The sequence below is a fragment of the Mchenga conophoros genome, linkage group LG7 (genome assembly GCF_057382185.1).
Source record: "Mchenga conophoros isolate Kocher_MC1m ecotype Shallow Benthic linkage group LG7, M_conophoros_male_GT1.1, whole genome shotgun sequence".
NCBI classification, from domain to species: domain Eukaryota; kingdom Metazoa; phylum Chordata; class Actinopteri; order Cichliformes; family Cichlidae; genus Mchenga; species Mchenga conophoros.
In genome coordinates this window covers 16,310,396-16,337,008 of record NC_140532.1, presented here as the reverse complement: position 1 = coordinate 16,337,008, position 26,613 = coordinate 16,310,396, and the positions used below count along the sequence as shown (strand labels likewise).

General features: G+C 40.2%; 1 protein-coding gene across 2 annotated transcripts in view; it reads left to right on the top strand.

Moving 5' to 3' along the window:
* Positions 1 to 7,791: 7,791 nt before the first annotated feature.
* LOC146569898 (1-phosphatidylinositol 4,5-bisphosphate phosphodiesterase zeta-1-like) overlaps positions 7,792 to 26,613 on the top strand; it is a 20,273-nt gene continuing 1,451 nt past the window's right edge. The window contains exons 1-10 of one of the 2 annotated variants that reach the window (XM_085282551.1): positions 7,792 to 8,098; positions 10,167 to 10,359; positions 12,062 to 12,263; positions 14,897 to 15,041; positions 15,298 to 15,450; positions 17,120 to 17,308; positions 17,517 to 17,673; positions 18,709 to 18,825; positions 22,283 to 22,455; positions 25,071 to 25,197. In XM_085282551.1, the coding sequence (XP_085138677.1) occupies positions 10,173 to 10,359; positions 12,062 to 12,263; positions 14,897 to 15,041; positions 15,298 to 15,450; positions 17,120 to 17,308; positions 17,517 to 17,673; positions 18,709 to 18,825; positions 22,283 to 22,455; positions 25,071 to 25,197 (1,450 nt within the window). In that variant the 5' untranslated portion in view covers positions 7,792 to 8,098; positions 10,167 to 10,172. The remainder of the gene's footprint in view (positions 8,099 to 10,166; positions 10,360 to 12,061; positions 12,264 to 14,896; positions 15,042 to 15,297; positions 15,451 to 17,119; positions 17,309 to 17,516; positions 17,674 to 18,708; positions 18,826 to 22,282; positions 22,456 to 25,070; positions 25,198 to 26,613) is intronic. The other variant, XM_085282552.1, reaches the window with a different exon arrangement.

The window sequence follows — 26,613 nt, the reverse complement described above, 5'->3', positions numbered from 1 at the left end:
TACACATTTCATAATGGATAAATTATTAGGAAATGACAGAAAAAGCACAAACTTGCCCAGATTTAGAGCAGAAACCATGGAAATAATTACATTTCTGACTACAGTACTATTCGCTGACAGTGTACACAAAATGAGTGCCCTGATTCCTAATTCGCAGATCATGACTGCTGTGAAATGCAATTAATGGATTCATAATTTATTTAGTGAGCTGTGATGAGCAAGTTCCTGGGAGCTCACTGAGACAGAATGCAGTATACACTCCATACACACTGGGTAAGCACTAGGTGTGTTTCAAAGGATGTGCAAAAAAACAAAAAAGGAACAGTACATCTAAATAATTTTAGATGTAGCTGCAGTTGTGGTTAGAAGTTTACATACACTCATCCTGGGCTTGGCTGCCATGGCAGTTTTGGACTCTTTAAACAGTTCTTTATCCAGGGTATACACCCTAACTAATATTTGGTTAAATGTCCCTTGGCAAGATCCTTTTGGTAGCCATCAACAAGCTTCTGGGATAATTTTGGCTTAATAGTTTGGCAGTGGTCCACCTCCTTCATTAGTCCATCCACCTTGTGTAATAGTGTACAAGTATCGCTGGCAGCAAAACAGCCCCAAAGCATAATCCTACCACCGCCATGCTTTGCAAGCTGAACAGTGTTCTTACGTTTGAGACCCTCACCTTTACTCCTCTAAGCATACCTCTTGTCATTGCGGCCAAATAGCTCAATCTTTGTTTCATATAACCATAAAGCTTTTCTCCAGAAGGCATTTGGCTTGACCGTGTGGGCAGATTCAAATTTCAGTCAACCAATTTCAAATGTCAATTTTCATGGCAGGCTTGAACCTTAGTGGTTCCTGAGTTGTCCCTGAACATCCTAACCCACGGGTGTCCAACTCCAGGCCTCAAGAGCAGGTGTCCTGCAGGTTTTAGATGTGTCCTTGATCCAACACAGCTGATTTAAATGGCTAAATTACCTCCTCAACATGTCTTGAAGTTCTCCAGAGGCCTGTTAATGAACTAATCATTTGATCCCGATGTGTTGACCCAGGGTGAGATCTAAAACCTGCAGGACACCGGCCCTTGAGCCCTGGGGTTGGACACCCCTGTCCTAACCAATTCCCTCTTTTCTGATAGTCATAGTTAGGGTCTTCTTTGAGACCTTGGTAGTGACACATCTGAATAACTTGTACTTATGTACAACTGTTTGAACTGATGATCCTGGAATTGTTTGCTATTAGGCTTCTGTGATGGCATACGCCTAAAAGCCTGGTGTGTGTTGGGAAACTAACCAATTTAAAAATTCTCTACCAGTGTTGCCAAGAACAGTGATAAAATATCCAGACAAATTATGGCAGAATGGTGTTGATGTCTGCCAAAAGTGACTTGTCAAGGTGTAACTTTCTAATGGACATTTATCCAAATATAGGGTCCTATATATACTTTTGACCCTGTGTAGGTTATAGAAAATCCAAAATAAATTAAAACTTGTGCACCCTATTCTTATTTTGTTTTTAAGTATTTAAAGAAGTGTTCTGCAAAATCATTCCACCCTGGAAAAGAACAGTAAAAGAAATCATTAAAACCCTGAAATTACACCCATGATTGTGTGTAAAGTTCTGACTACAGCTGTACATTAAAGAATAAAATGTGTTAAACTCCCTGACACACACCAGGTTAAACATAAGAATAAGAACCAAAGGTCTCTCTGGGGTGATACAGATGTCAAAACAGCCTATTTTGTGGAATGAGTGTCAAGCAGAGGACACGGTCTATCTCTGTTTTTGTTTTGTTTTGCTTGTTCAAAGAGACAGATGCCATGGAAGCAGTCTGAAAAATGTGAGACAGCAAGTTTCCCTGGATGGCTGCCATGTCCCTGCAGGTACAAGAACACGAGGATTTGGGAAGGAAGCAGGACGCAGGTTGGTGATAATTGGGGGTACCCTCTGGAAATCTCTGCTTTGTAGTTAAGCTTTGTTTGAATATGACGCTATTAATGAGGATGTGAGGGAAACACTTGTAAAGCCACAAAGCCGGAATTTATATCAGCTGTACTAACAGAAATGTTTTGCATGCTGTTCATTTAACCACAACTGGCACGCAGTGAGTGATCTGATGAAGTGATGCTGGTGGAAAAAAAATGTAAATACGACTTCAGCTGAAAGATCCTTCAGGGTATTGTGTTCGTTTACAATACAAACCAAATCATCTGTTCAAATCCACAGGAAGAGGCCTAAATATGTAAAGCCTAAACTCAAATGTTCTCCAGCCAAATTATGCTGCCAGATATTTATCCTGTGCAAGGGCCTGATGGGCTGCACAGTGACTCAACTTCCACCCATTCCTGTCTCAGTATAACAAGTGTTTAGGCTGTTTGCCATAAATCATGTCCCTGCCAGATGTTGCCAAGCAACTGATTAATTAGCAGAGCCTCCTGAGTGAGTAACAGTGGAGCCAGTATGGGAGAGCTCATTTCAGTCCCAGTGGTCCAAAGACCCCACCAGCTTTGACACCTTAACGGACATAGAGAGCCATTTATTTTATATCCACAAGGAGACTTTTGAAGGAATACTTGAGTACATGATTTGGGAAATAGCACTTATTTGCTTTCTTACCCAGTGTTAGATGAGAAGGTGACTACCACTCGCATACTTACGTGACCTGCAGAGTTAGACACAGCAGGTGGTTTGGTTTGATTAATGTCCAAATTTTAAACTGAATACATCTTAGTGTAGCTAATTTCACAAAGTATTATATGCTGGACTAGTTAATCCACTGGTTGCCTGCCAACTGCAGAGTGATGACAATATTCACGTGTTTCTAAATAATATACTTCTTAATTAGTGATTCTTAGAGCTGCTGGTGGAAACTTTATTTTTCCTTTTTTTTACATTTAGTCAGAAAACGCCTGGTTGTTTCTCACTTATGCTTGCAAAAAATAACAACTGGTGATTTAACAGTAGTGAGAGGGTATTAACCTTTTCATCTCACTCTTCACAAGAAAGCAAGTTATCATTATTTCCCAAAATTTCAAACATTTTAACCAAGAGAGGGAAAAATCTATTTATTTAAACACACAGTGCCTTTAAGACGGCTTAATTGCTTATGTAAAGGCAATATATGAAGCTACATTAGGCCTCAGGTACACAGATCTAGAGACTGGTACGTGATAACCACAGATTGCCAGGGTAAACTGTGTATTTTCCGGTTGATAGATTGCTGGTTGGTGGTAGTGTCAGGTGAAATCAGTCACAAAGTGGCACTGCCCCAAAAACCTCATCCAACCTTGCTTTTGTTGCTAGCAGATTGCCACATTCCTCCATTGTTTGGATGCAGAATTATTTGCAAACACTGGGCAACTACCCAGCAAGTGATGGTGAAACAATAGCAATGCGAGCCAGAAACGAAGTCTTTCCCTTCAAAGTTCATGTAAAAGATGGGCCTTGTTGTGCAACAAACACATTTCAAAAGGGACAACTTTTACTTGTTTACCTGGATTTTTTCCCCCACAGAGACAAATATCCTGCTTCTAAATTTGTTGCCTTTTTTTTTCACAGTAGATAATCAGCAGAGGATGGATGGATGGATGGATGGATGGATGGACGTTCCAATACTCATATTGTAATTTGCTTGCGAAAGTGTCCTAATTTTGCAGTTTTCTTGTGCACCATGGTTTTAAGATTTAGTTACAAATCCAGTAAATATGTGTTTTATTTAAAAAGACTGAAAAGAAAGAATTTCATGAGTAAATCATGGCATGAGACTGCATATGTACTGGGTGCTGAACAAGGCATCCTATGAAGTAGGCTTTGGGAGTTTGTTGCCAGTGTAAGTGGATGAGAAAAACCTCTTTTTCTTTTCTTTTTTCCCCAATGATCATAGCTGGCTGAGCCGTAGTTGAACAAACATAGCTTGCATTTTCTGTGCCAGAAATGGCCTCAATCCACAGGACAGTGGGTCACACTTATACATGCGCACAAACACATGAAGACAGATGTTCAAATACTTAACTGACCCAACTCAGACATTATCAGTTCTTCCATGCGGTAGAGTCAAAGCTGTCTAATAGAGGACGGTGGTCATATTTTGATGCCCAACTCCATTTGGGTTAATAAGAGGACTGTAATTAGCTGGGAGGATGGAGAAGGTATATGAACCATGTTAGGAAGCTAAATGGTCCAATTTTCCCAGTCATGTGAATGCCTTTTCCCCACATCACTCTTGGCAGTCAGTGAGGCTAAAAGACACAATTAATCTCCCATGGCTATTATGGACCCAGAAAATAGATGGGGAAAGCACACTGAGACAGAAAGGGGATATGTAATTTGCTGGGGATCACTGCACGTTGGCTGAAACCAGCTATAATTAAAATAGCAGTCAGCAAAAGTTTGACAATTGTGCTATAATTTGTAATGGGCTAATTAAATTAACACTTCATAAAGGTGCTTTCTAATTATCTTGTAGTTATACTGTTTTGCGTAGCACATACATACAGTGCTAATTTTATTTAGTTCAGTTTAAGTAGCTGGAATATTTTGACAAATTGCAAAGTAACATATAAGGCAAAACCATTTAAATAAACAGTTCCTTCTTAAAAGATTTTAATGTGTTCAGGAGAGGCACTAAAGAGGAACTTGTGGCATCGTCTGAACTCTGCAGTAAGACACCAGAGACGTTCTACAGGCTTTGATAATACCCTGCCTCTGTGTCTGTGTTGATAATACCTCCCTGTCTGTGTCTATAGAACTCATAATTCCTGTTCTGTCAGACTGGCTCTCGGTAACCATTATTTGTCTTTAGTGGCATGAGCTGGATTTGGCAGACCTGTCACTGCATGCACGCTTGCATACTGTTTGCATGTATCAGTATTACACATTCCTTAGGATAGATTCAGATCTGTACCACTGTCTTGATCCTGAGCTGAATAACAAATGAACATCTCTGCCGCCTTCAGCTTTAACTCGCTGATTTCCCTGGGCTGGAATTTCTCCTAATAACCAACTGCCTGCCTCCCTCAACACAGCAGCACTGTCAGAGAATGAAAACTCTGATGCCTCAACAACTTGCATGCTGCTGGATGGAGTTTTTTCTCCAACAGATGGCCATTTGCTCAGGGCAATAACAATATCACTGGAATGAGATAGCAGGAATACTAAGCAGTTATGAATTTGGGTTCATTTTCTGTTAATTTTCTGGTCATGACAAGATGTGTTCCTCAGTCTACTGGGTTGCCATGTTTAGTTTTCCTGTGATACCTGTGGGGTTTTTTCCTTTCTGTGTGCTTATTTGTTATTTTTGGCATGCCAACTACCTCTGTTACTTTAGATCTAGATCTTGGCTGTTTTGGGTCCCATTATTTTCTTCCTCAATTTCACAGTTACCTATCTAATCTCATTTTGCAAGGCAATTCAACCTCAGTCTAAGTAGCAGTCTGAGAGTGACATCTCCCAGACTGTTACGTATTGTCCACAGCCTATTTACATTAAAGCAGACATGACTCTTTAATGAAGTGTATACCATTGTAGTAATCCTCTTTACTTTTAATGTAAAAACACATAAGCTCTAACTGTGTATAGATGCTTTAGTGTATTCTAGAGCTTTGGTTGCTTCACAGCACTGAGCCGCTGTAGTTATCCCCCGACACCAGGCATTACCACTGGCATTCTGCTGTCTGACTCAAAGTTCCAATCGGCCAATGAATACCAAATCAGCGCTTTTAAATACAGCCAGGAATACACTGTCAAAAGGAAAAATGGTTCGCCGCCACCCCCACCAACACTACCCCCTATTCATCTGCAGAGTCACATTTCAAAAAAGGCGCAGGGGTTTCAGCTATTCTCATCTTGAACATCTCCCACAGGTGTGGCCGTAACTCTGTCTCGACACACTCTTGCACTTAAGCCCTGGGATGATATCAAACCAAGATCTTAGCACAGGACAGTATTGCAGTATTTGTTTCACACCCACCCACCCACACCCACACACTTAGAGAAGCACACATATGAACTGCTAATCTTGTATTCACCATCATCAACTCTCCAGAATGCACAGATGCGCACAAGCAGAGGCACAAAACCTGAAAGCTACGTACACAAGCGTAGTGTGCTCCCAAGTGAGCCCAGCTAACAGACTGTGGAGAGGGAGGTGCAGTGATGCAGAGACATGGGGCCATACACGGAGCTTCAAGTTCACTGCCTGGGAATTATCACATCAAACTTGTATGCCCAATGGTTCTGACAAGCCCAAGGCCAAACCATTAAAGCCTGGTGTAGACAGAAATTACTTCGCAGGGCTATGACTGGGCAATGACTGCTGTTGTGCACCAGTGATTCACACCAGCCAATAGGAGACCGATTTACACAGGCAACCAGGAAGGAAGTGCTTGTCAAACCAACACAGAGTTAGTGGATATGCTTACTTCATTCACATGCATAGATTAGTTTCATGATGTATTCACACTTTCATCCACTGTGGCATTTTTGAGAATGTGGACTTTGTTCCACAAAACGAATACCGCTGAAATCAGTGTCTTGTTCTATCGGCATATATTTGCATGATATATTCATACAGTAGCTCAGTACACCCTGTAGCACTTGTAGCAGACACTGGAGATATCACGGCTTCAAATAACCATCCTGTTGGAGGAAACTGTTAGCAAGAATGCATTTGAGCCAAATCAAAATTGAAGTGCGAAGAACACATTTATCTCACGGCTACTCTTGCACAATTATAATATTCCAGTTTTACAGAGGAAACATGACTTAATTTGGGAGCATCATTCACTTCCTGTTTTATTCCAAATCTGGGAGCAATCAGACTTAATGATTGGGGGAATGGACAAGAAGAAAAATCCTTCACACCGTCTCAGATTAGAATGTACATCGCTAACATGAAGTATAAAGCAGCTACGGCTAATAATATACCATTAATTCAGTCGCAGGAGATGAACTAAAGGTTAGATTTAACTTAGCTGATGAAAGTGGTGGATCAAACACCTGCTTGATACCAACAGCTGTAAATAACTGTTGGTATTAGTTAAATGTCACTCAAAAAGCCACGCCCCTAATTATGTACACCTTATAGAATTCATTTCATTTACATAGCGGGAATTCTAAAATATAAAAAGTGGCAAATGAGCCAGAGGAGGTTGCTGCCTAGCACTAATTAGCTCAAGTACATTTAAATGAACTGTGAAAGTGCCTAACTTGCATTAGCAAAGTTTTGAGCAGTCTGAAACTATAAAAATGTCTTTGTGAAACTGTCCCCATGCGGGCAGGAACATGAAGGCAAAAAGTTCTTCTTTTACATAATTTATTATCAGAGTTCCTCTATAAAAGGGATAATAGGGCGAGAAGATTTTACCAAATTAAATGTGGGGTAAAGCGTATGTTTGTGCCATCCAAGGGGGATTCCTAATGCTATGCAGGTTACAGGACTGGCTTTAATCATGAGAAGGACAGATATGGGTTTCTCTCTAAGCATATATAAGACCCTACAATGACAGAGAAAAAACCCAAACAATCAAATGGCCCTGGATGAGCAAACGCTTGCTGACAGTGGGAAGGAAAAACTCTTTTAACAGGAAGAAACCTCCAGCAGGATCAGGCTAAGGGAGGGAGGGACATTCAGTGCAAAGCATTATTAAAATTATTACAATTTCAGTGGTCACCAGGACATACACACTGCTTGTGAAGAATCAGCAGTTGGATAATTCATTGACTACCCATAAAGACTATTTTAAAATGCTGTGTCCACAGGAAACGACAGCTGGCCCTACACTACCCTTTTCTCTGATGCAGAATTCTCTCATATTCAGGTGCCAAGTGTCTTTCTTATATTGTTTATGGTACCAGCAAGTCCGCCCTCGATGCCTGGCAATGTGAGCGCTAGAAAGACATAGGGCGTATAATCCTCCTGTTGTACGCTGTGTGTTTTTTCCACACTTGACCTCATAACGACAACGTCTTGTCACTATGGCAACAACTTTGTGTACTACCCCAGAAACTCGCTAAAAACCGAGATTATTTATTAATTTATTTTTACCCCGATATTGTTCCAAATACCTATACTACAGAGACTCCAAGAGCTTCCATATCCGAGGTAGGTTTCCATTTATGACATCGAGTTTTCAGGAAACAGTTGTCTGAAACATTTTAGCCTCAAAACGATACAGCATCTAAGCTAACTAATTCTCCCCCAGCTCTTTTCTAGATAGTGCAGCTAGTCCGTGTGAGAATAGACTAGCTGCACTATATATATATATATATATATATATATATATATATATATATATATATATATATATATATATCTTATGTAAGACTGCCAAGTTTTCCTGGACAGTTATTAATCAAAGGGATCTGTTGATAAAGTTAACGTAACTGCATGAAACGTTAATGACGGAGAGAGCAGTACTGGTGCCGTCGTGCTGCTCTCATTGTGGTGACAGATGCAGTGGGGTACCAAGCCCACTGCAGGGCTGAGGCGTATGTCTGAAATGTGAAGGGCTGCAGAAGAGAGAGAGATGAAAGCCGTGGAGGGAAAGAGACACACAAAGTCAGAGAAAGTCACAGACATTTTTGTCTCACTGACTGAAGGGAATGACAGGGAGAGGAGAGGGACCAAAATGAGAAAGTTACACAGAGATGTACCCTTAGTATTTGATGGAAGAGATACAGACAGGGGATGGGGGCGATGGGGGGGAGGCATGGAGGATGAGAGGATGGGAGAACTTTGTCTAGAGCAAACACCGTGGCTTCTCTTTTATTCTCTCTCATGCTGAGTTTGAAAAAAAAAGTAGTGTTTTAACAGTGAGCTGAGGTAAATGCTGAGATGCATCTCAGGCTTGACATTTCTACTCACTACTTCCTGTGTATTTTTAGAGAGCAAGCGGTGTATTGTGTCTCTGAAACGGGAAGGTAAAATATCTAAAAGGTGACATGAAAAATATTCTAAGCTGTTAAGTCTTAAATGGGCCTAAATCTCACACTTTCTTCCTTCAACACTATCATTATGGAAATTAAGTGTTGCAGAAAGTCATGAGCATTCCTAAGTTTCATGCGTACTATTTGATTTGCAATTTTTTCAATTCCAAAGAAATGATCAGTCTCCAATTTTTATGGTAGTTCCATTTTAATGGAGAGAGACAAAATATCAACCAAAAACACATCACATACAAGTTATGAATTGATTTGCATGTCACTGAGTTAAAAAAAAAGAAAAAGTATTTGATCTCCCAAGCAATACATCACTTAGTACTTGGTGGAAAAATCACTGTTGGTAAGTACAGCAGTAAGTCGTTTCTTGTAGGTGGTTGCCAGGTTTACACACATCTCAGGAGGTATTTTGGCCCACTAGTCTTTACAGAAGTTAGACCACTCCATGAACTGCTGGAAAACCCATCAATGACTCATATTCAGTGTTCTGGCTGAGGGAAGTAGGTTCTCATCTAACATTTTACAGTACTCCCATCCATTGGCCCTCAGTGCGGTGAAGTTGTCATGAACCAATAGAAGAAAAACAGCCCCAAAGCATAATATTTCCACCACCATGCTGTGGAGATGGTGTTGGGTCATTCGCAGCATTTCAGTTCCTCCAAGAATCGCAGGTTGACTTTCTTTTGGTGTCATCTGACCACAGCACTTTCTCCCAAGCATTCTCTGAATCATTTAGATGTTCACTGGCAAAGTCAAGACCAGGACCCTGAAAGACCCTTCTTGAGCAGTAGAACATTTGCCGGCAGTGCAAGATTTCAAACCATTACAGTGTAGTGTGTTCTTGTTGACTGTGGTCCCAATTGCTTTCAAATCATTAACACACTCCTCTTGGGTAATTTTGGGTTGATCCACCACCTTTCACCACATTCTCATTATGTTGATGATCTTGTAGCTCATTCCAGCCTTTTGTAGGTCTAAAATCTTGTCCCTGACATCCCTTGACAGCCCTCTCGTCTTACCCACGCTGATAGAGAGGTTCGACAGAAGAAACTGATTGTGTGGACAGGCTTTAGACACATAAGAGTTAAGATCAGAATGATCTGTAATCGGCTGATTAATTATAATCTGTGTTTTACATGGGCAAACAGCCAATCTGTAGGAGCTGGAATTGAGAACAAATAGAGCAATAAGAGTAACAATAAGAGATTGCAAGGCTGTATAATTGTGCACAGGGATAGATGAAGAAAAGCAAGCCCCCCTCCAGGAGAGCTGAAATCCATCAACTCTACCAAGTCTACGCTGCAGGACTGGAAACTTTGAGTGCCCGTGCACTGCTGACGTTCCTCCACAAGGAGCAGAAGGAACTCACAGCAAATGAAGAAAAAGCAGAGAGTTTGATCGATAGATTTGAGATCAACGAGACAGGTGAGTAAAGGGAGAAATGTGGACAATGTCTTTGGCCTTGCTGTTCATCATCATGGGAAAAAATACTCTATTCTTTGGTGTTGTCACGTAAGGATGCTAATTTAGTTGTAAGAGAATTTAAAGGCTGTGATGCCTGGCTGGCAAAATGAAAGAAGGAAAGAAAAACAAATGGAAGAGTAAGGCACATCAGCCTCAGGCTAATGGACCTGGCTAATGGATGTTCTCCAATGTATTGTGGGCTAATTCACACCAACACAAACAGCAAAACAGAGAAGATAAAAGACTTACAACTAGTCTGTGCCATTAATACACAGAAGCCAGGGCTGTCCAAATTAATCAAATTTTAATTTCAGTTAGACTTTTGTCTTTCACTAATTATCAGAACAAGAGCTGTCGAAACACATACTTTTAGTTTACTAACGTTGAGTTGAGTTCAGTTTTTTAAAATGATTTTGGTGTTACTTCTTCTGAATTATTATTAAGTTCAAGTAAATCAAGTTTCCAGACCTCCATTCTAATTGTACAAGCACAACAAAACTGCAAACATGCCAACTGTGGTGTGAAACATTAAAAACAGTAAATAGGTTTTAAAAGTCCTTCCACTTTATTTCAAAGATATATTTCTGCTCTTTTTAAAGTGTAATAAACCCACTGTTTTACTGAAGTTTGAGAGTAATTGAATTAAATAAGATTGTCCAATGATGTTCATACAGATTTGCGTCATAATTAAGGATCCCTAACAGAAGACCTCACTTTCTACCATTCTTTGCATAAACAAATGTGCTCATGTTTTTCTTTTTCTGCATTTGCATGAAAACTGTATCACACATTTCTCTCAACAAACTCAGTTATTCGTAGAGGAATTGCAATTAAAAAAAAACAACGTATTAAATCATACCATAGTTGGTGATTTTATTCAAAATAAATCAGAAAATCATCCAAACTGCTAAATGTAAAAGCAGATACAGTTGGTATGAACCATCAGCAGTGTAGTCAGTAAAATCAACCGTTTTCACAGCAGACAGTTTGTCACAGCAGGGAGAGCTCTGATGGTGGTGAAAGATATTTTATTAATGAAGTTAGACATGGCACTGAATCAGCTTACACAATACCAGGAACCCACAGCTGGTTCACCCAAATGAAATGCAGTCTTTTTTTTTCTTTTTTAATTTAATGTCAGATTTCTTTCCATTAAATTCATCATTTGAGCTGACTGTTCAGCTGCATGAGTATTATTCCCACCTCAGACTAAAGACAATTACAGTACACTTGTGACATCACAATTCATTACCAGCAGAAACTTCACAGAGGCTACATCATGGCTCTGGAGACGCTCCACTGGTCAGTCCTCTGCTGTAATCTAATTTCAAATTTCTAAACAGCTATTTGATGGACTGTCACGAAATTTCACCCAGCTACTTGTGGCTGTAGGAGGATGACTTATAATGACTTTAGTGATTCCCTAACTTTATTATCTAGCATGATCATCAAAGAGGTTTATGAATGGTTTATGAATATCTATAACACACCAGCCGTAACTCTACCAGAGATGTTATAAGAAGGACTATTGTTTTACTATTAAAGTAACGTGGTATAGATAGAAATTAAATGCAGTTATCTGGCTTGATTGTAGATGCTGTTCTTCTTCTTTTTTTAATCCTTAAAGATGAAATTTAAGTCTTCTCAATTCCTCCTCTTCCAGCCAGAGAAAACAGCTCAATGACCTTTGAAGGGTTCCTCAGGTACATGGAGTCCAAAGAGTGCTGTGTGTTCAACCAGGCCCACACATCAGTGTACCAGGACATGGACCAGCCTCTTACCAGCTATTTCATCTCCACATCACACAACACCTACCTGACCGGAGATCAGCTAGTAGGGCAAAGTAGCCTGGATGCCTATGTTAGGTAGGGAAACAATGTTTACATACAGTGTTCCTCTTCACTTAGCAGTATTTTAAAAAGCCTCGCCCAATGCCAGAGGGAGTACTGTGAATATGTTTTAAGGCACTGAAGTTAAATTGAGAATGCTTTGAACAGATTATATCATAAATAGGTTTTAGTGGATAAGTTGAGTATGCTATACCAAGCACAGCAAATGGAAACAACCCCCCCCCCCCACACACACACACACACACAAATATAATCAATGTTTGGTGTATCCAACCTTTGCTTTTAAGTTTCAGTGCCCTCTGTCTCTTCATATAATCCAAGACTGACTCTATGAAATGGAGATCAGGGTTCTGTGGGAGATATATCAACAGTTCTTAGACTCTTTGTTCTTCTTGCCTCTGAAGATAGTTTTTTTATGATTCCTGGTGTATTTGCTGCCTGTATATAAAAGATGGATGTAGTCAATATGACCTTACCCATCGGTTTCTTAATTCTGACTCATCTTTTTGGCCTTCTCCATGTTATTTTTGTATATTTATTTTTTTGGAGCCAGAAGTGAGCTACTTTAAATGAGAAGAATAGAGTTCTAAGTTATCAGCTAAGGCTTCCAAGCTTGGTTAGCAAACTGTATTCATAAACTGCACGGCTCCATTGCACAGACACACATTCTTTGACAGGTTGTACCACATACTAAGCACTACAGATTTTCCTTCCCACTGTCAACAAGTACTTGCTCATAGGAGGTCTTCTGATTGTCTGGTGTTTTTTCTCATTTATTTTAGGGTTTTAACCTTACACTATAAAGTACCTTGTGGTGCCTGTTGTTGCATTGCACAGAATCGACTAGTTGTTGTATATGTGCCTTTTCAAACATGTGTTGCCAACAGAGAAGTTGCCGAGTGCCCTCTTGTAGACAAATGATCTAACGTCATAACCCAAAACATAGTTGAAGGGTGTTTTTTACTTCTAAAATTTTTACTTTTCGGTGCTACAAATGCCTTTAGTGACAAGAAATAGCAAACGTCATATAATAAATAATCTATAGATTGTAACATTTTTGCACAACCCATTTATATGTAAAATTATGCCAATACTGGTGAAAGTCTACTTGCAAATTAGCAAATTTAACCAGTAAAATATTATGACAAATAAAAAAATCTTTTTAAAAAAAGCAAAATAGCAGAACACAAAAAATGGCTGCAATGAAGCTCTAAATGCCCTACAACACAACATTAGTCTCCTTCTCCAGGCCTACATGTTTGTCATTTGGATTCTCTTTTGCGCTCTGGTTTCATTGACCCAGTCCTGTGCTGAGGCAGACAGTGAAATTGCTGTGGTGCCTTTATGGGACAATGGAGGTGATTACAAAAGAGGCTGATGGAAGCAGAAGTGCTGTATTTATGGTTCCAGTGAAAGTGCTGAGTTCCCTGGCTGACTGGTAGAGCGAACCCTTCAACCCAGCGGCCCGAGAGCTCTGGTTTACTTAGATAATGATGCAATGATCTTGAGAGGAAAGCAAACTGGCAGGAACAGCAAGCTGCTTTATAGAAATCCCACTAGCTCACAGGTGGGAGAGGGATGAAAATAACATGAAGTGAATGTATACTAGTTACGAGGAATGCATCAAAAATACTAAAATATGCACCCTGGTACTTGTTAAAATGAAGATTGCGTAACTGTGGCTGTGTATGTATCACATTAACTCTCACTTCAAAAACTGTGATATGAGATAATTGTGTTAGGTAAATTGTAAAACATAATGTTGAGAACTGCACACTTCGGTCCCCTTTTTCCAGAAAAAGGTGACACTAGTTTTATTTCAAAGCATCAAAGCTAAAAAGATGAGCAAGCCTTCTTTGGAACTTAGCATTACAATAGAAGCTGAAGAAAAGAGTTAGCTTGGCTCTCTCAGAAGTTCAAAAATGCTTCTGAAGGCACTTGTAAAGATTTGTTTAAAAACGTGTATTTTCACCCAAAACCACTAATGTACTAATGGTCAGTATTTGTAGTCAGCTAGCAATCTGTCAGTGACTGAGACTTATTTTTATAAGTGTGTGAATGGCCTTTGATCGACTTTTTGCACTGCTGACTTCAACCTGCCAGAAAACCCGTATTTATGCAATCTTGTTTGTGTCTCTGTTTCAAGTTTTAGCTGGGCATGTTGTAACTGACTCAGAGCACTATAGTGCAGGTTACCCGATACCAAATGTGAGCACAGATACTTGTGAAGGCATGATGACATCACACCTGGAAAGACTATTTTACTGTCTGCTGTAACTCACCCAAAGAAAGCAAAAGACTGACAGTGTGATACTATGAACTTTGCCTGCAATAACAGAGCCACATTTAACACTTATGTGACATTTTATTACTACAAAGAAAAGCACTTGAAAGCTTACACAGACTTCAGCTGTTTTGCATGCGCCAGGCTCCATTTAAAACACAAATAACTTCTAGACAAGCATTGATTGAAAATGTCTGGAGAAAAAGGCGGATATAAGTGTGTGTCAGTGTTGCATGAAAAAAATATTATAAGCAAAGTGGTTATTTGCCCCAACCTCTTTGTGAAAGTTTTTCTTCCTCCACCGTCAGAAAGCAATCTTGTATAAGATACAGTCTGTACACGTGTGTGCTTCTGTCTGGAACAGTGCTCTGAGGAAAGGCTGTCGCTGCCTGGAGATTGACTGCTGGGATGGGCCAGACACGGAGCCCGTAGTTTACCATGGCCACACCCTCACCAGCAAGATACTTTTTAAGGATGTCATCACCACTGTGGGGCAGCACGCCTTTGAGGTAACAGCATGTAGTTTGTTACATGATTACTGCTTCTGGCGTAGCAGCCAGCTCACTCTTGCCTCTGCGGGCGCCAAGAGACCCTACCGAGCAGCATTTGCTCTCATTAATAACCTCTCTTGCCTTCAAACTGCCTTTGATTTAGCATTTCAGGCCATTCTCTGTGATGTACGACCATACAGAGAGAACAGTCAAGTTGCTGGTAATAGGGTCTAAACGTTCTTTTTTTCTTTCTGGTTTGGATTTTTATTGACAGGTGTCTGCTTATCCAGTGATTCTGTCTTTGGAAAACCATTGCTCCCGGGAGCAGCAGGAGGTCATGGCCGAGTATCTTATCTCTATCCTGGGGGAAAACCTGCTGATAGCTCCCTTGGATCACCCAACTGCGGGAGACCTCCCAAGTCCAAATGTAAGACTCAGAAGATGTGAGAATTAGGCTGTGTGAGTAGCAAAACAAAGAAAGAAAGGAGATGAATCTGTGTTTAACAGTAGAACAGCTGTTGCAAGCGGAAGAATGATGGTGTTTGCACCTGTAAATCCTCATTGTATGCCAGAGCAAAACAAAACAAGAACAAAGTGAGACCTTTTCATCGTCACAAAGGGCCTCATTAGTCTCCCTTCCTAGGCTTCCCAGGCTCCCTGTCCTCCGCAATCATGTGGGGTAAATGGACATCTGCATTTGCAAGCCTCTTTAATCTCAGAGAGTCACAAATCTAACGTAACGTAGTAGACCCTGATAAGTGTCCATCACTTTGAGACTGTTGAGGCACTCGAGCCGACTTCTCCTTTGAAAGCATCTGTCACAGCTCAATATGAAGTGACCAGTATGAAAGACAATGAGACTGCAGTATACTGACTATGACGAGGAGGATAAAGGCTTTGTGGATGAATGTGTGCAGTCTCATGAGAATCTCTTTGGTACTTCTGATTTCTGCTGCAAAAATGAGCTGTGCTCTATCCTTGGAGCACATATTCTCCATATCATTTTTACCTTTATGACTTTGGAAGTAGCAGGCTTACGTAGGAGCCTCAGCTCTAACGGTTTCATCTTGACTATTAACCCCTGCAGCAGGGACAGTTTTCATGTTTTAAAATTATGCAGCTTCACACATGCTCAAGTTACTATCTAATTATAAAAGTGGAACCAATCTGTAGTTTTCAGGATTCCCTCATTACTCCTACTAGTTACATCAAAGGGTTTTAAAGCTGTTTACACAACTTTTTCTAAGCTGTGGAAAAGATGGAAAAGCCAGTTGTCTTGGCTCAGTTTTCAATTATCCAGAGTTATTGTGGGATTAGAAATAAGCCACAGTTAATTAACATGTTATTACACCACTTTATTCTATTTTTACTGTCAGTGTGAGGTGAAACCCCCCTCAAGAACCAATTATTCTTTCCTAAAGTGCATCAACATAAGCAAAGCCTCAATTTTAGCTCTGCAGACTATATAATTTTGTGTACAAGTGATGGAAATTTCAAGAAGTGAAGGGGCCAAGTGAAATTATGAAGCTTGTAATTTTTAGACCATATGGTCTCTTACAAGTTGTTAATGCTGGCATATCTGTAATTAGTTTGAATAATTTGCCTGTGCATACAGCATGCATTGACACTCACTTAACGTGGAGCTTCCTCCAGACCATGTTTCTTCTTCTTTTTTTCTTTTTTTTTGGCTTTTAGCATATTGCTGCTCATTGGAAAAGAGAGCCCTTTAAAGTACTAACAGATATGGAGTCCGGACGGTGAAATGCAGGAGCAGATGTTCGATTCGGTGATTTGATACACCTGCTGCTTCTCTTGCTTTTCTTCTTATCTGCTCTAACTGTGTGTATGTACTGTATGCCCCGCTGTGGATGTGACTCTTTGAAGAACAGCGTCTTTGTGGCAGACCATAGCGGTGGGAGTGGGGTGGTTTGTGCAACAACAACAAAAAAAAAAAAAAAAAAAAAAAAAAATTGGTGTTTGTGCCCAAAGTTTGAAGATGCAGAAACAGTTTGGCTGATGCAAATATGTGGCGTGTTTTAAAAGTGCTGTGTGGATGTTAGTTCGCATTCATTCATGTGTGACTTGATCCTGTGGAGGATTGCCAGGACCTGAAGTATAAGATCCTCATCAAGAATAAAAAGCTCAAGCGTCAGATTGAGACAGAGGATGCTGCAGAGGGAGAGGAGAGTGCAAATGAGGGTGAGGAGGAGGAGGATGAGGAGGAAGAGGATCATCAAACAAAAGCAAAGTTCTGGTCTCCCAGAAAGGCAGGGTCAAAGAAGAAAGTAAGTCAGGGTGTTTTTGTTTTTATTTTATTTTTTCCAGTCAGCTTAAAAAAGAAAAAAGAAATCATCTACAAAAAATAATGTTTGAAATGTAAAGGTAAAGGCATTTTGCATGAGGGCAAAAAGGCATAGCTTTCAACCTGGAACTGTTACTGGAACTTCAATGGTGTTTTTTGTTTGTCTCTTCTGTCCTTAATGCATTGAGTAGAAGAAGAAGGTGGTGGTAGCTGAGGCTTTGTCTGACCTTGTTATATACACAAGGTCTGTCAAGTTCATCAGTTTTAGTCACTCCAGGGACAATCAAAACTGTTATGAGAACACATCTATGGAAGAGAAGAAGGCTTGCAAGCTACTCAAAGCTTCAGGTAGAGTCATTTATTGATTTGAAATCATTAAACAGGAGAAGTAGGATTTATAGATTAAAGTAATAAAGGATGCGTATTTGTAATTGTGAATGTTACAAAATATTATTCGGGTGATCCCAGCAGATTTCTCTTGATTTATCATCCCACTTTTGCAAAGTGCTCAGTGTGCATAATTACATTTCTCATCCAGGAGTCTTCGGATGGAAAATGCAATTACAGTATACTGGCTATAAATTCCCAGAACAGCAAAGGCATATTGAACATGACATATACGTTAGAAGGAAGTAATTTTAAGGAATAAAGCATGACAACAAAAACCCAGAAATGTGACTCGTACTTTCATTGCTGGGGAAGTGAAAAGAGCCCTCAGAGGTTCAAATCAGCGGATAATCAGTTAAAGTGTCAGCACGCTGCTAAGCCGCAGCATACTGGAGAAACAAAGTGATAAAGAGAAATGAAATCTGTTTCCTGCTGAGGAGGAATGACACTTTTCCACACATACAGCTACATTATGAGCTGGTTGACTTGGGTGTCAGCAACCATGAGCAGTCTCTGCAAATCTAGCTCAAAAGCGTGGTGGTTTTGACAATCTCTGCAGGAAAATCAAACAGCTACTGTGTTAAAGATAATGTATAGACTGAAGCTGTGTGCCATGCTTTTCAGTCCTCAGAAGGAGGAAAATTATACATGGATCAAAATGTAATTTCTTGAGACATTATCTTCCCTTTTTTTACATTAAACAGTATAGCGATTCACTTTCTGCAATGTTTTACAATCGCAATTCTTTATATTTGAATAAAAACAACACATTAAGGTTGACAAAACCAAAAGCTTGAGCTGTAGTGTAATGAATTTTAATCATTCCAATGAGAAATAGTGGGATATGTCTATAATCTGCTCAGGACAAATCAAATCCCTACAGATAATGTGTCATGCGGTTCCATTAAACAAATCAACAGCTGTCAAGTCTTAATCGGCATTCTGATTAATGTGACCATTGTCATTGATGCATTGTTTGTCCCGTCTCTCTTTCAGGTTCGGATTTTGTTGAACACAACCAGAAGTTCCTCAGTAGGATTTATCCAACGGGCTTGAGGATGTCTTCCTCAAACTATAAACCTGTGGAATTTTGGAATGTCGGTTCTCAGCTCGGTGAGTTGGAAGACTCACATGGAATACTCAGATACTCGCTCATTATGTACACAAAAGATATTTTAGTCAGACAGCTCCCATTTGAAATGGCTGATTCGTTACAGCAGCAAAGCAGAGTCAGAGTTTGACGTCTGAACTCACGAATGCGTTACAGTAGAGATACTGGGCAGTGATGAGCTAACATCCCCTGTAGCCTATAGGTGGATGCTACAGGCCAGAGATTGCAGATGGGAGATCTTGCATAAAGATTTCTTTTTTTTTTTCATCTTAAATAGGGGCAACTGGTTTGTTATGTGGAATTACTAAAGTGATTGTATATACTCTACACATGCACATTCCTATTTGTTTAGAGATTCTGAGATTCATTTAGTTTAGAAAAATTTTCCAAGTGCATGCAGTGTTATCTATTATGCAGTTAAGAAGGCTGCCAGAATTATGGAAATATTTAGAAAGCAGTTAATTAATTAGACCAATCCAATTACAGAAATGAATAGGGCATAAATAATAGATGGTTCCCAAACAGTTTAATTTCAGAATAATTAAAGACACCAAGGCTATGTTCACACTGCAAGCGAAAGTGCATCAAATCCGACTTTTTTGACCCTATGCGACCCATATCTGATCATGGTATGACAGTGTGAACAGAACAAATCCGATATTTTCAAATCCGACCTGGGTCACTTTCGTATGTGGTACTGAATCCGATACATATCTGATGTTTTAGAAAGCGACTGCTGTTTGAATGGTCATGTCGCATTAAATCCGTCTTTTACGTCACTGACACAAGACAGACACCAATTATCAGTGCCAGAGAAGCGCCTGATAAGACATCGCGAACGTTTCCTGGCCATCCCGTGTAGATGTTAGTGAAACTGTTGGGAAGACAACGTTGGAGAAACGTGAACATTTTATTTGTACTGTATAATCTGCAGATTCTGACAGAAATCTGCAACTATCCTTTGAAGCACCGCTCCTCTAAAACAGCAATAAGGATGATTATTAGGCCATATGTCAATAACAAAATAACTTTATAACTTAAAGCAAAATCGGGAAACGTAAAGTCCAAAACAAGTCTTTACATTAAGGGCCATCAGTCAAACAATACTGTGTGGTCTGGGTCTAAACAGAGCGCGTTGTGTGTGACGTCTTCTTTTGCGCATGCGGGACGCGTTGAGCGTTCACACTAGAGCGCGTTTGCTGTCACATTTTATTTGTAGTGTGAACAAGCAGACAAAAAAAATCGGATTTGATCCAAAAATCGTAATTGAGCATTAAGACCTGCAGTGTGAACGTAGCCTAATTCAGCAACTAAGTATTTATTGATATCTTAATGGGCAATAAAAAAAGATCACATATAATAAGAGGAGTTAATGACTCTTAATGAAATAACCACTGCTTTGCTCTCACTTATGTTTCTTTGAGCGAAACCCTAAAAGTATCAATTTTGATGTGTGAAACTATTTTTTTCCCCCACTGTGTCAACAGGAAAGAAAATACCTTTGACACAAACAAACAAACTGCTTTTTTACTTCGGTCCACTATGAACTCTTGAGATGAAGAAAACTGCAGCCCAGAAGACCGACTGTCAAACTTTAAAGGGAACAACCTGGCCCAGTGTCCTGTCGATTACCTGTGAAAAGAACATTTCATTCCAATCTACAGCCTGACTGCTTCATCTGTGTTTTCCCCCAGAGCAAGTCCTCTCCCGGCCGTTATCACATCTTTTTCAAATCGATTTGCACCCCACTAAATGCCCCCTTTCTTTAAATTACAGCTGGCTTTCGGTCAGAGCTTTTTTTTTTCCCCTCCATATGACATACCTGTCCTCCCCGAGTAACTATGCATTAGTGCATGACTCATCCTTGAGGTAATCTCCGTAAACAGGTTCTTGGCAAAGGACGATATTTGCAACACTCTAAGCATTCTGGTTTTCGTTTGCAGTCTTTTTGCAGTCCAAACAGCATTGACCAATCACATTGGAGAAAGCTTTGGTTCCATGCAGGTTGTGAGTGCAAAATGGGGATTGCATTTGTCAAATTGCAATTTTGACGCCAACGGTTTTTGTCTGGTGACGAGTTCTTTAAAATGTAAATGCATTTGTAAGCAATGATTGGGGAACTTTGGCCCGGATATTAGAGAACTATGCCCAAATGCCCCGAGACATTGTCCCCAGAGCTAAGTTGTTGGATTGCAAATCATGCATTTCCAGATTTTGTTATGGTCGGTTTCCATTAGTTTCTTAGGCATTCTTAGAGTTGTTTTTGCCACTGCCTTCTGCATTCCTTTGTCTCTGTCATCATTACTGTCTTGTTGCTTGGTGGGTTTTTTTTTTTTTTGCGTTCTTTCTGTTTCATATTTACATTGTTTTTTCTAATGACCTTGTTTTGGTTTTAATTCCTGTTCATTGGTTATTACCTTCCCTATCCTCAAACACAGGGATTCACCTGTGTTTGATTGTGTCCATCTGTGTCTCATTCCAACATGGGTCTCATTCCTAATACGCCCTCTGTGTAAATATAGGCTTGTCTTTCCCTTTGTACTTGTTCCTTCTTCCTCATCTCTGTCCCCAGTGCGTGCCTGTTTGAAATTTCGTCACCTTTTGGACCCGGTTTTATCAGCTCTTTCGATAAAGCTCGCTCTTTGCATTTCCTTTGAACATGTGCATCTGCATTCAGGCCTTAAGCTCTGTTTAAAAATGTAACAGATTGCCTATGAGGTTAAAGTCACAAGCCTTATCTGTCTGACACTGTCTTTGCCAGTGTTCCTGTCACTCTGTCTTAACACATACTCTTCATACATCTTCATCAGTCAGCCAGTCAGTCACTGACTCTGACATGTAGCCTCGCTGATCGCTGAGCCGTGCAGATGGTGATCAAAGCTGCAGGAGTCTGCGGAACAAAGCAGTAGCCTAGAAGGATCAATTGCTGTTAGATGAGCAGAAGATCCACAGGGCTTCGGCAACACACGGGGAGAGCACAGAAAGAGAAGCTGAAGGCTGCAGAGCAACATGGGGGTTCACACCGAATTGTTTCTTTGCATTATTTATATACGTTATTCAACCCTCATCAATGATTTCTGTCCAGCCAGAGAGAGACTTAATCTGGCACTCTATTCTGATGCCTGAAATCTGTAGTCACTGATGATGTGTGCAGTGCACATGCCAAAACATAACTGTGCACAGCAGAACAGCCCACTGTGCATTCAGTCATTGCACAGTTGGTAATTGTGAATGACTCCCTGATGCAATGAAAGCCATTGTTGCAGAAACATTTCAAGTCATTGTATAATTTAACTCTCTCCTGCAGAATGAAAATGAGCTTTAGAAAACAGAAGGTTTGCAGGGATCATCTCAAGCTGGTTGTTTTATCTAACAAGCTTTAGGCATTTGCAATTTTTGCTCCACTGTGTTGTGTCTCCTTGTTTCATTGTTCAGAGACTGTCCTGTGGTGTTTTGCAGTGGCACTCAATTTCCAGTCTCCGGGCTTGCCTATGGACCTTAATGATGGACTTTTCCAGGACAACGGGGGTTGTGGCTACGTCCTAAAGCCGGCGGTTCTCATGTCCACCCAGATGCGCTTCGATCCCAACAGCAGCCACCACAAGCGTAAATCAACATACCTGCTGCTCAAGGTACACCTATGGAGCACTAGACCCTGAATAATCCACTCATGGTGCATTTATGGATTAAGGTGTAACGTTACCGGACTGTCTGTGGGTATGTGTGCCTCACGTGCATGTATAAGTGTGGATATCCCTCACAATGTAGGGCACTGTGAAGCAGAGCTCATCTTATTCCTTGCACTTCTTGCCTGCAGTTAAATACTTTCCTGCCGGATGCTCTGAACCAACAATGATGTAAAACTCCCCAAGAGTGTCTGTTTAATTAGATTATCTCCTTTAGAAAATTAGGAAAAGAGAGACAGGAGTGATCTAATGCAATTAGACCTGGGGTCCAATTAATAAATCATCTCTCCTTCATTATTTTAAGCAACTTGGGGGACAGTAATAGCAGCACTTGTAATGTACAAAGCCACACAGCAAAAGTGAAAGAAGCTGCCGAAAAAGCACAGTCACATATCTTTTTCTGAGCTCATAAGGAGAACTGTCACGATTTGATCTTATGAGAAGAGATTTGAGAGATATCGAGGTTTTGTACTGCTGAAACAGCATGGGGAACAGTGCGGGATCACATGAAGTAAAGGCAGAGGAGGGAACATCATTATGTTGATATCAGTTTCATGATCGATCATAAGGCGTGTAAAAATAAAAACATTCTTTAAAGCTTATATCAACTAAACTAAAAGCGCAAACAACAATGAAACAATCTAGTCACATAGGCTTGAGATATCCATTCATCCCTATTAAACCTTTGTAGCACTGAACAAAAAGCCCCCTTTATCTGCAGAAACACTAGACTAGCACTAGTATACAATACCATCGGTCCATCCTCTTCCGCTTATCCAATTCAGGGTCGCAAAGGGACTGAAGCTTATCTCGGCTGCCTTAGGGCAAGAGGTAGGGCCCACACCCCGGACTGCTTGCCAGTCTGTTGAAGGGCTAACATAGAGCGACAAACAATCATTCACACTCACATTCACACTTATGTGCAATTTAAAATCACCAATTAACCTAACACTACTAACTGTATGTGTTTGGAGTTTGGGACTGGACTTACGCAGAGACGGGAAGAACATGCAAACTGCAAACTCAACACACAAAAGCCCGTCCAGATGCCGGATTCAGACTCAGGACATTGTTGCTGTGAGGCAACAGTGCTAGCTACCATGCCACCGTGCTGCCAAGAAGTATTTTATACTAGTATACTTATTGGCAAATTCTTTCAATACCTGATTTTAAATGTGCAAAATGCCTGACGACCATAAGCCTGCAACTATTGAAGTTTTGTTCAGCTTCAGCTGTGCAAAGAATTTTTTTAGCGAAAGGAGTCACCACAGTAAACATTACCTACTGTAACCCTAAAGTGGCATGTTAGCGCTAGCATTTGACACATGCTAAAGTTAGCATGTAGAATGTATCAGTACACTTTCACACCATAACCAGCATGGCTTTATATGCACAGTGTTGCTTTTCTTTCTTATTTGTTGCTAAAACAACAACCACGGATATTATGGATTGGTGTGAATATTAGACCCACGTAGAAGTGATTGGTTGTCAAAGGTGATTGGAATTCAGATCCAACTTTTAGGAAGGATTTAATATTTGACACCTTGCATCATATTTTTGAGTATAATTTTCTGCATCCAGGGACTCCATTTATGCATGGTATAGAGGAAGTTTTCAGCCTTGGCTGAGTTATGCAGTCTTTAACTTATTATTATTTTATGTTTCTGAATAGAACATCTGTTAAACTCCTGTCACATCGCTTTTGTAAATCTTTGAAAATCTGTGTAAATCTTACATCTGACAAAGAAAATGCTTCTTGGTCAGACAGTGTTTTACAAGGACATGCTCAAGTTAAACAAATGCATGTCAGACATTGTCTTCTAATAGAATATGCACAACAACACACATCACGATGCATAAATATGAATGTTGCGTGCTTGTGTTTTAGTGTGCCCAGGGCCCCGCCTTTATTTATTCACATCATCGCTCTGTATTATTCGATAACTTCGGGGAAAATCCCGCAATCTCAACACAGCCCTCAACTCAGTGAATCAGACTCATGAGTAGCAGACGGTGTTGTAACTTAGGTAGGAGTGTTTGGGTTTTCAATCTTCAATCTCAGCATTAAATTATTCATCTGTTCAGGAAAACAATATTTCCCCTTGAGCTTTTGCAAGAGTTTTTAGCATAAAACTGTCAAGTACGTGCAAAAGGTTTATTTAATGATGACTCCAACCTACTAGCTATGAACTCACAAGTAGGGACCATTGTGACTGTGAAGTATCAGAACCTTTGTGGTTTTGTAGCGTGACTACAGAAGAGGAAAGGGACTGTAATTCTAGGCTGGACACTGTAAGGCTACATCAGTGCCAAGCAGGGCATGTCGTGATAAGTACATGCAGGTTTGTCTTTGATCAGGGCCAGTGAGGGAAAGCTCAGTGTGAGACGACTGCAGATAAGCCTGCCTTTCCCCAGACTAGTGTAATTACAAACCCTCCCTCCTCTTCTCTACTGTTTTCTTCTTACTGATTTTTGATTCTTACTGATTCTTACTGTTTCTGAGATTCTCACTAATCATTTACTTAAATTTACTGTATACCTCTGTGTGTGTTTGTCCACAGGTGATCAGTGGGTCCAACCTACCCCTACCCAGGAGTGGAAAAGCTCTGGACCCCTTTGTGAGAGTGGAGATTCATGGGATTGCATCAGACTCCTGCAGAAAAAACACACATACTGTCAAAAACAATTGTAGGTGGCACAACACAAACTGCGCATATCACAACGTACCAAGACACAGCAATCTGTTCTCCATTATGTTAGATCTAGCTTCACTTTGATCAGTTCAAGTTGTGTTTTGTCAGAATTAACTCTAGATCATTGACACTCAGCTTTCAAGAAAGTAGGAAGGACGGATTTCATGTGTGTATTTGTACATGGGAGTGAGATGAGACAAGGAGGGAGAGAAGGAGGAAACAGAGTACCAGACGTAGCACTAGAGTGAATACATCTGGTACTCTGTTATGATGTGCATATGAACATTAATCATATAGTCATCTAATAAAACAGGTAAGGTGAATACAAATGTCATTTTGGATTGAGAAACTTGATCAAATTGTTTAAAAGAATTCAGCAAACCCTTTAAAATCCAGTCAACACTGGTCATGTGCTGTCATCTGTGAGTCTGTTGATTGCTGGTCAGTTATCCCAACAGCTTTTAAATTCACTGTTAGATCAAGTGTTTGTGTTTTTTGTGGTTGCTCACCTTAGTGAGCTACAGAGCACTGCAGTGAAAATGGTTGAAAGTCCAGTCAACACTTTTCTGCAACATTAGCTTGCTAACTGCAACAGAAACTTGAAATGTTGCTTGGCATTTGACATTGAGGTCTTTGCAGGCGACAGCCACTTTATGTTTAGCTTGCACACATTGCACTGGGCACAGGTAAAGTTAAAATGATGGCAGGATTGTCAGGAATGGAAGGCTGTTTTGGAGGGACTACTGCTTGGTAAACCATCTAAAAGGTAGTTTCTCCCTGCTTCACAGTGAGGCATAGTTGGGCAGAATTGATAAATAGTATTAAATATTATAGAAACATGCTCAGAAAATGGAACATGTGCAAAATTGGAAATATACTATTTATACGGCAAGAAGAGTGTACATTTCTAATGAACTTAAAAGTCAGTATTTGGTATAAACTCCTGAATTTTTCAGGACAGCCTGAACTCTCTTAGGCAACGTTTCTTGTCATTTCTCTAAGTAGTCTTCAAGAATAGTTCTAAAGGCTTCTTGAGGGACATTCAACGCTCTTCTTTGGATGCTGGCTGCCTTTTATTCTGTTCTGTCAAGATGATCCCATACTCATACTCTAGAGAGGTCATTGCGTGTTCTGCTACTCAGGTACGCTTTTATTGTATTGGCAGCATGTTTGGGATTGTTGAAATGCTAAACAATAAGGCTATTTTCAATCAGATTCTTTCCAGATGATCAAAATTTCAAAATCTTTGAGAACTATTGCTCAAGACTACTTTAACAAAAAGACAAGAAAGTATGGCTCTTTGGAACAAAATGTAGAGAAATAGGGGGTGTTTCGACAATATTGCGCAGTACTGTATTTGTTAATTTACCACTTGGTTGATCAGCAGCTTGGCAGAGTGGTAAGAGCGGTT